General features: G+C 47.9%; 1 protein-coding gene across 2 annotated transcripts; it reads left to right on the forward strand.

Moving 5' to 3' along the window:
* Positions 1–6355: 6355 nt before the first annotated feature.
* Positions 6356–9421, forward strand: LOC113909731 (chymase). Of its 2 annotated transcripts, XM_027571225.1 has the most exons (5): positions 6356–6503; positions 7163–7313; positions 8043–8178; positions 8429–8683; positions 9088–9421. In XM_027571225.1, the coding sequence occupies exons 1-5, from the start codon at positions 6446–6448 to the stop codon at positions 9229–9231; spliced, it is 744 nt and encodes a 247-aa protein (XP_027427026.1). In that variant the 5' UTR covers positions 6356–6445; the 3' UTR covers positions 9232–9421. The 2 variants fall into 2 exon arrangements, with proteins under 2 accessions (XP_027427026.1, XP_027427028.1); XM_027571227.1 differs by lacking the exon at positions 6356–6503 and having other exon boundaries at positions 7187–7309.
* The last annotated feature ends 222 nt before the right edge of the window (positions 9422–9643 follow it).

Here is a 9643-nt window from a genome sequence, read left to right on the forward strand (position 1 = left end):
CCAGCCTCCCCGGCATCTGCCTATAGTTGCGCAGCATCTGCCACTCAAGGAACAAAAGGAATCTCCTTGCAACTAAGAGCATAGGATGTGGCGAAAAAACAAGACAAATGAGACACCCTCAACAAAGAGCAGTGATCCCACTAGAAAGAGGATACCAGGCCACTCTCGGACTATCAGAAGACAAGCCACTCTGAATCCAGGAATGCCGCCCTGACTGCATGGCCCACAGGAAGCAGCATGGAGACCGTGAGGAGTAGGGCTGAGCCTCCAGACCCTGACTCTCCCATGGGCAACTACCACAGATTAAGTGAGCATCACGTGGACCCCTGGAATGGAAATAACAGTTGTTGCCTCTCTGATCTCTCCCGAAGGCCGCCAGGGCTAGAATGTTAATTCTGAGATGCAGAAGACAATGGCCAGCCTGACCGATGCTGAGAGCCATGGGGGAGTGGTAGCATCGCAGCGGTCAGACGAGAAAGGGCCAGGGAAAGGGGTTTGCCCAAACTCATGAGAAGGGGCACCCTAAGACTCTCCCTCCTCAAACACCAGCCTGTCGCAGGAATGGAAAATGGAAAAGAGATATAGCGGAAGGATAGCCAAAAAAAGCCACGTTGGGTGGGCAGTGGTTCTTGCTGAAGAGCCTGTGTGAGGCCATGAGACACATTCCTCCCACTCCAAAACTTGGGGTCATCTATATCAGATAAAAGGCTGGTATCCAAAATCTATAAAGAACTTATCAAACTCAACACCCAAAGAACAAATAATACAATCAAGAAATGGGCAGAAAACATGAACAGACATTTCTCCAAAGAAGACATCCAAATGGCCAACAGACACATGAAAAAGTGCTCAACATCACTTGGCATCAGGGAAATCCAAATCAAAACCTCAATGAGATACCACCTCACACCAGTCAGAATGGCTAAACTTAACAAGTCAGGAAACGACAGATGCTGACGAGAATGTGGAGAAAGGGGAACCCTCCTACACTGTTTTTGGGAATGCAAGCTGGTGCAACCACTCTGGAAAACAGTATGAAGGTTCCTCAAAAAGTTGAAAATAGAGCTACCCTACGACTCAGCAATTGCACTACTGGGTATTTACCCCAAAGATACAAATGTAGTGATCCAAAGGGGTACATGCACCCCAATGTTTAGAGCAGCAATGTCCACAATAGCCAAACTATGGAAAGAGCCCAGATGTCCATCAACAGATGAATGGATAAGGAAGATGTGGTATATATATATAGAATGGAATATTATGCAGTCATCAAAGGGAATGAAATCTTGCCATTTGCAAATACGTGGATGGAACTGGAGGGTATTATGCTGAGCGAAATAAGTCAATCAGAGAAAGACATGTATCATATGATCTCACTGATATGATACGATATGATATGAATTCTTAATCTCAGGAAACAAACTGAGGGTTGCTGGAGTGGTGGGGGTTGGGAGGGATGGGGTGACTGGGTGATAGACATTGGGGAGGGTATGTGCTATGGTGAGCGCTGTGAATTGTGTAAGACTGTTGAATCACAGACCTGTACCTCTGAAACAAATAATATATTATATGTTTAAAAAAAAAAAAAGAAGATAGCAGGAAGGGAAAAATGAAGGCGGGGAAATCAGAGGGGGAGACAAACCATGAGAGACTATGGACCCTGAGAAACAAACTGAGGGTTTTAGAGGGGAGGGGGGTGGGGGGATGGGTTAGCCCAGTGATGGGTATTAAAGAGGGCACGTACTGCATGGAGCACTGGGTGTTATATGCAAACAATGAATCATGGAACACTACCTCAAAAACTAATGATGTAATGAATGGTGACTAACATAACATAATAAAATCAAATTAAAAAAAAACAACTTGGGGTCATCTTCCAGGACCTCTCCATTCATCATACTCTGTCCACTGAAAAAAATCATGCTGAGCATAGTCATTCAAAAAAGAAGTAGCATGTTAGGAATGGAGGTCAGGGTATACTAGACTAAATCAGCTTATATCCTTGCAAATTATTTTGTAGATACTGAATGTAAGCTAGTAGCAGTGAAGTTCAGAAAACCTTGTTTGGGGAGGTGGGTGGGGGAATGGGGTAACTGTGATGTGATGAGCACTGGGTGTTATACACAACTGATGAATTACTGAACTCTACATCTGAAACTAATAATGTACTATATGCTGGCTAATTAAATTTAAATTTAAAAACTTTTTTAAAAATTTTAAAAAAGAAAGAAAACCTTGGTTACTCGGGAACATCACCCACAGAAGGAGGCAAGCACAGAGAGCTCCAGCCTGCTTCAGGAAAATGCAGCCCATGCCGTAAAGGATGCACTACGTGTCTGCTCCATGGCACTGCTGTGTCAGTCAGATGCAAGATGGCACAAGCCGGGTCCAAAGAAGACATCCAAATGGCCAACAGACACATGAAAAAGTGCTCAATATCGCTCGGCATCAGGGAAATCCAAATCAAAACCTCCATGAGATACCACCTCACACCAGTCAGAATGGCTAAAATTAACAAGTCAGGAAACGACAGATGTTGGCGGGGATGCGGAGAAAGGGGAACCCTCCTACACTGTTGGTGGGAATGCAAGCTGGTGCAGCCACTCTGGAAAACAGTATGGAGGTTCCTCAAAAAGTTGAAAATAGAGCTACCATACGATCCAGCAATTGCACTACTGGGTATTTACCACAAAGATACAAATGTAGGGATCCGAAGGGGTACGTGCATCCCAATGTTTAGAGCAGCAATGTCCACAATAGCCAAACTGTGGAAAGAGCCAAGATGTCCATCGACAGATGAATGGATAAAGAAGATGTGGTATATATACACAATGGAATATTATGCAGCCATCAAAAGGAATGAGATCTTGCCATTTGCAACGACGTGGATGGAACTGGAGGGTGTTATGCTGAGTGAAATAAGTCAATCAGAGAAAGACATGTATCATATGACCTCACTGATATGAGGAATTCTTAATCTCAGGAAACGAACTGAGGGTTGCTAGAGTGGGGGTGGGGTGGGAGGGATGGGGGGCTGGGTGATAGACATTGGGGAGGGTATGTGCTATGGTGAGCACTGTGAATTGTACAAGACTGTTGAATCACAGATCTGTACTTCTGAAACAAATAATGCAATATATGTTAAGGAAAAAAAAAAAGAAGACAGCAGGAGGGAAAGAATGAAGGGGGGAAATCGGAGGGGGAGATGAACCATGAGAGATGATGGACTCTGAAAAACAAACTGAGGGTTCTAGAGGGGAGGGGGTGGGGGATGGGTTAGCCTGGTGATGGGTATTAAAGAGGGCACGTTCTGCGTGGAGCACTGGGTGTTATGCACAAACAATGAATCACGGAACACTACATCAAAAACTAATGATGATATGTATGGTGATTAACATGACAATAAAAAAAATTTTAAGAAAAGAATAAAAGGGCGCCTGGCTGGCTCAGATGGTTAAGCGTCTGCCTTCGGCTCAGGTCATGATCCCAGGGTCCTGGGATAGAGTCCCGCGTCGGGCTCCCTGCTCCTTGGGAGCCTGCTTCTCCCTCTGCTTCTCTCTCTCTCTCTCTCCTCCTCTGTCTCTCATGAATAAATAAATAAAATCTTTAAAAAAAAAAAAAAAAGATGGCACGAGCCGGGACCATCAGCTGTCCGTCTCCACAGTAGTTCTTACAAGAGACTTCAACAGGCGTGAAAGTTGACAGCAGTTATATCCCTACATGGCAACTGAACGGTTAAAACCACTCAGTCACGTGCTCAATCAAGAAAGCCACAGCTATCACTCAAAGCACAAGGTTAAGAAACAGCCTGGCAGCTCAAAGTTCAAAGAATAAAATAAGACTTGGTACAAAGCAGACATGACTAGAGTCTGGTACATCTGCTTCATCTGTAGCATGTTTAGGGCGGATTCAGAGGAAAAGATAAACAGCCTCCCTGAGGACATAGGCACCACTAACCTATCAAATGTTGACATGGCAGCACAAGAGATAACACAAAGAGACAAAATCAATATTTCTTAAGGACCAACCCTGGGGCATTTTTCATTTAATACTCTATTTAATTCTCCGAAAGCCCTGTTTCACCTCATTCTTAATATTTTACAGAGGTCATACTAAGGCTGAGAACTTAAGGGACTCTGCTAAGGTCGGACAGATCATTAAGTGGCAGAAGCAGGATTCAAGCCCTCCCGTCAAACTGCAAGCCGGCTGCATGCCTTGAATGTCAAAGTGAACCACGGCACAGATGATAAATGTCTCAGGAACTCAGAGAAGGGATGATCCCTTGGTCAGCCTCATCGTGGCCAAGGAACGCCGCCGTCATTAAATGCCAGTGTTTTTATATCAGGCCCAACCCTTTCCTTTCCACCAACTGTGAATCTTAAACAAGACTGTCCAACCTCTGTTTATTATTTTCAGCAATGGGGAAATCACTTAACTCCCCTCCTCGCACATTCATGTTGTAACAACAGATTATTAGTGAATTCTTCCTTATACAGAGTCAGTATCTCCCTCAGATGCTGTGAAATCAGATGTGGAGGCCATGTAGCCAGAAACAATGTTGAACTACCCCGCAGGATTCTTCAACAAAGGCCTCACAGCCCATGGGCTTGGCCCAGACCCTATATACAGGCAGCAGCAGACATCTGAACCATAACTAATTTTTCCCCCAAAATCAGACCCCTCGGCCACTCACTCTCACTAGAAAAAGTAATTCCACATGGTGCCTACTCCCTCAGGTTGCACCTTCTAAATCAAACTATAAACCTACCCATCTGATTGGCAGAGTCTAAGTCACAAGATTGGGGCCTAGATGCAAGAGAATTTGAGAAAGGAAGTTTACAGATTCCACCTTAGGAAAGCAAGAATTATGGTTGGGAATTCCCCTAATATAGGAAAAGTGTTCAAAAGACACTAAGGACCCACCACATACATGGCAAATGCCCACCACAGTCCATCACTTGGCTGCCCAACATGAACTTCTCCATAAGTAACCTTCCTAAAACGAAAGTGCCCTCATTGAATGTAATCCTCACTATCTCTTGTACAAAGGAAAATGAGGTTCGACTCTCCCCAGAAATGAAATAAGCCAGTCTCAGCACTTAACTGCCTTCAGCTCCAAGTAAATACCCATTCCGCCTCTAATTTAGTCAGATCCCCAAACTGATATCCTATAAACCATGGACTAAAGCGAAGGTTCACCACCAACAGCATCCTATATATAAAATAGCAGAAGGAAGGCAGAGGACAGAGAAAAAGGAAATCGGTTCAAATATGCAAATACACACATGACGGAGCAAGGAAGAAAATATGGACAGAGAGTGCCCTCTTTATTTCTGAAATTGGCCCCTGACCAGAGCTGTACCTATTTCATTCTCCTGCCCTCCTCCAGTACAGGTGAAACAAAATTGAATGCTGGTGAACCTGAGCCTTAATGATGCCGTGGAACTACCACCTTAGCCCTGGACTACCTACCTCTCAACTTCTCACACATGAGTGAAAACTAGAAATGCTTCCTTTGTTTACTCCTCTCATTTTGGGTCCGACTGGGGAAGGGCTACAGGATGGGACTCCATCTACAGCCCCATCAGTGGAGCTCCATTTCTCTGTTTCTCTGCAGTGGTAGAGCAGAGAGGGCCCTTGATTTGGAATCAGGAAAATCTATTTCTGAACCATAAGCCTCAAAAGCCAATCCATAAAACTGAGCTAGTGATACCTACTTCACAGGGACGTTACGCAAATATATCTAAGAGTTGGGACAATAAATGATGCATAGGCTGTCTCAAAAAATGCGAATTCCAATTCCAATTGCACTTGTGATAATGTATGTAAAGTCCTACCGTAGGGTCTGTTCCCGTCTCACATCTACTCTCCGTGGATCTTCTGCCAATGAACATTCGGTTCAGAGGAAGCGAGAGATCCAGATCAATGGTTTTCAGACTGCAGGTAATCATCCTTTAAGTGGGGTGCTGTTCATATTTTAATATGGAGTGGAACGGAATGGAATAGAAACTGAAAGTACTGCACGTGAGCAGGATAAATATTGTTTCCTGAAACTTCTGATTCAGTTGCACGTGTGCATGTTTGTGCTCATGTATTCACGCACACGTCTATGTGCATTGGGTCCTTCTGCAAAACACATTTCCTGCTGTGGGCCATAAAAGTACATATGTTTCTGGATGCTCCGCATAAGGACTCTCCCAACCCATGTTTCTGAAGAGGCTTTAACAAACTGCCCTAGCTGGGAAAGACAGGGTCCCTCCACCCCCGCTCCCCAGATAAGCCACCACGGTTGAAAGCTCAGACTGCTGGCTGAGGATGGGAGAAGAAACCATGACCACACAGTTCCCGTGGTGACCAGCCCAGCCCTTCGCTCGTTGCTGGCGTTATAAAAACCCAAGACCGGAAAATAGCAGCAGCATCTGCCTGGGGCAGCCTCTCTGAGAAGATGCATCATCTGCCTCTCACCCTGCTACTCCTTCTCCTATGCTGCAGAGCTGAAGCTGGTGAGTCTTGCGGTCCTTCCCTCTGGAAGCGACAGGATCAGCCCCAAAACAAAGTTTAGTCTGAATATAGCTGACTCTTAAACAAGGTCTCAGGATCTCTCTGCAGGAGTCCAGAGTGAAGTTCCACTTGGGATACGCCCACCCCGTCTCTGCAGCCTATGGTAGTTCCCCAGGGGACAAGGAACCCCATTGAGCAGGGAAAGCCCAGAACAGGTGGGAGGAAGAGGGGCATCTTCTCGTGCTATAATGTGAGATACTGCGTAGAAGGTCCTATGTTCTCTTCACCCTCTGAGCTTCGGGGCTACATTTTACCGTGTAATGTGGCCATTCTGTGATGCTGCTCACGACCGGTGGAGAAGGTCAAGCCAGGAACCCGGAGAGCCTGCCCTGCATGGTCACAGAGGAGCATTAAGGCACGGGCGGTGTGGGAGCGGTGGAAATCCGAGGTGAAAAATGCCTGAATGGCATCTGCGGCCAGATTGGCTGTTATACCTGGAAGAAGGAATGAGAATTTATATGGGAGGTTGTGGGTGGGGAGACCAGATACCAGAGCCTCCTGAGGGGGAAGACGGGCGGAGTACAGGGTGAGGATGAGATTCCCAACTTCAGCCCAGCCTACGCATTCTCCGTGTTCAGGCCCTGGGGGCTCTCTGTTCCAGGGGAGATCATCGGGGGCACAGAGTGCAAGCCACACTCCCGCCCTTACATGGCCCACTTGGAAATCATCACTCCCCAGAACCATCTGATGTCTTGTGGTGGTTTCCTGATAAGACGGAACTTCGTGCTGACAGCTGCTCACTGTGCAGGAAGGTGACACAACAGGGTCCGGTTTATGTCCGGAAAGGAGATAGGCAGCCAGCATAGCAGCCAGGGACACACGCTTGGGTGGCCTGAGGAGGGGTCCCAGGCCTGGGAGAGGCAAGACTTGAATTTAAGGAAACTGGGCCCATAATTGATGGATGCCCTGATCTTCAACCACTGTGAGCTCAGCAACCCTACAGAGGAAAAAGGAGGCCCTATCCAAGTGTACTTCCTCTAAAAGTAGCTCCCCTCTCCCCGACCCCCACCTATGATATATGTGACTTTCAGGGGCCCACCCAGTTTTCCAGGCTGCTTCCTCTCTGCCCTTTCCAAGAACACTGGCCTTTAGTTCTCAGGGATTTCACCCATCCTTTCCATGGGAGGCAGAGAACAGGGTCTACCAGGGACTCCACCACGTCCCCCTTTCCTCTGGTATCTCTTGCTCTGGAGGGCTGGCCCTCATATAGGGCTCCCTGAATTAGTAAGAGCTAACCCTGTCCCGTGGGTCCTCCATGGCCGGCCCAGTCCCCAGCAATTCCCAAGAGTCCTGGAAATTGTCCCTGTTCCCTGAGTGAAACCTGAACCCCCCAAATGCCACAAGTGGCCCAGGAAAAGGGAGGTGGGGAGAGTCCAGTAACCCCCGTGATAGACTCCAGTTCCCTTTCCTCAGAGTGGGCACATCCCAGGAGAAACAGACCATCACTGTCGCTCCTTGTCTTTCCTTCTCCCTCACCACAGGTTCATAATGGTCACCCTCGGAGCCCATAACATACGAAAGAAAGAAGACACGTGGCAGAAGCTTGAGGTCATAAAACAATTCCCTCACCCAAAATACAATGACTTTACTATTCTCCATGACATCATGCTACTGAAGGTGATAACTTCTTTTTCCCCCTTTTGCACTTCCTGTTCTCTTAGTTTTCTCCTTCAGGTCCCCATTGCCCTGAAATTTCCCCAACCTGCCTCTGGACTCCAACCCCACCAAGTCACCCCACTGGGTGTAGTTCTAATGTGAAACTGTTTGCCCTGTCCTCCCCTGATTTCCTCCAAGGGAAATTTCCACCCAAAGTGGTGATACCCCGTCACCCCTTTCTAGTACTGACAGCACTTCATGCCCTTCATAGTTGAAGGAGAAAGCCAACCTGACCCTGGCCGTGGGGACACTCCCCCTCCCACCCCAGTTCAACTTCATCCCACCCGGGAGAATGTGCTGGGTGGCTGGCTGGGGAAGAAGACAAGTGAATGGATCAGGCTCTGACACTCTGCAAGAGGTGAAGCTGAGGCTCATGGATCCCCAGGCCTGTAGACACTACCTAGCTTTTGACCACAACCTCCAGCTGTGTGTTGGCAATCCCAGGAAGACAAAAACTGCATTTAAGGTGACCCTCCGACATGGGTTCTTTTCCACAAATCACTGTTTGGGGTCTAGAACGTCTCCTGGAAGGAGATGGGGTGGGAAGACTGTCAGCCAGCAGCAGGGTTTCAGATCACAGGCCTAAGGAACTGGAATTGCCCCTCTGCAGATCTATCCCCCTCTCCCCGCCATGCAGTCTCTGACCATCCCTCCCAGGCTGCTGCCCAGCGCACATAGGGTAGCAAGAAGGAAAGGGAAAGGGGCAGCATACCGAGATATATAACCCCATGAGAAGCCAGGGCTGCTGGGTCTGACCAGAGGTCTCTCTGTGACTCAGAACTGGGACCCACAGGCAGGAGTGGATGACTTCCCTGCTCACCTTCTGTGCTCACTCTCTCTATATATACCCTCTTTCTCTCTGTCCCACAGGGAGATTCAGGGGGCCCTCTTCTGTGTGCTGGGGTGGCCCAGGGTATTGTCTCCTATGGACAGGAGAATGCAAAGCCCCCTGTTGTCTTCACCCGAATCTCCCACTACCGGCCCTGGATCAATGAGGTCCTGAAGGAGAATTAAGCCTGGACGGAGCCTGGGCCAGCCCAAGGGGAAATCTGGAACCAGACCTGAGCAGGCTCTCTGTGCCACTTACTCCAGAGCTGCCTCTGGTCTCTGCTGAGGCCCCGCCACATCCCTCAGACCCAAGAATCCTCCTCCAGGTCACAGTGTCCTCAGTAAACCTCAATAAAGATGCAGCTTCCAGACTTGAGGGTATGTCCTCTCTCTGACTTTCCCTTCTCCTGGCACAGAGCAATCAGCCCCAGCCTAAGCAGCCTACAAGCTTTGGAAGGAGTCGGGACATGGGAGGGGGGTGAGTATGAGAGACAGAGAGGAAATAATGAAGAAAAATTAGGGAAAAAAAGAAGAGAGAGGGAGGGGCGCCTGGGTGGCTCAGTCGGTTGGGCGTCTGCCTTCGGCTCGGGTCGTGATC

The sequence above is a fragment of the Zalophus californianus genome, chromosome 6 (genome assembly GCF_009762305.2).
Source record: "Zalophus californianus isolate mZalCal1 chromosome 6, mZalCal1.pri.v2, whole genome shotgun sequence".
NCBI classification, from domain to species: domain Eukaryota; kingdom Metazoa; phylum Chordata; class Mammalia; order Carnivora; family Otariidae; genus Zalophus; species Zalophus californianus.

Bases quoted from the DNA above. Each gene is read 5' to 3' on its own strand.
- LOC113909731 (XM_027571225.1), top strand. From the start codon at position 6,446: ATGCATCATCTGCCTCTCACCCTGCTACTCCTTCTCCTATGCTGCAGA. The intron at 8,179-8,428 runs GTGATAACTTCT...TGCCCTTCATAG, and splicing joins ATGACATCATGCTACTGAAG to TTGAAGGAGAAAGCCAACCT. The intron at 8,684-9,087 runs GTGACCCTCCGA...TCTGTCCCACAG, and splicing joins AGACAAAAACTGCATTTAAG to GGAGATTCAGGGGGCCCTCT.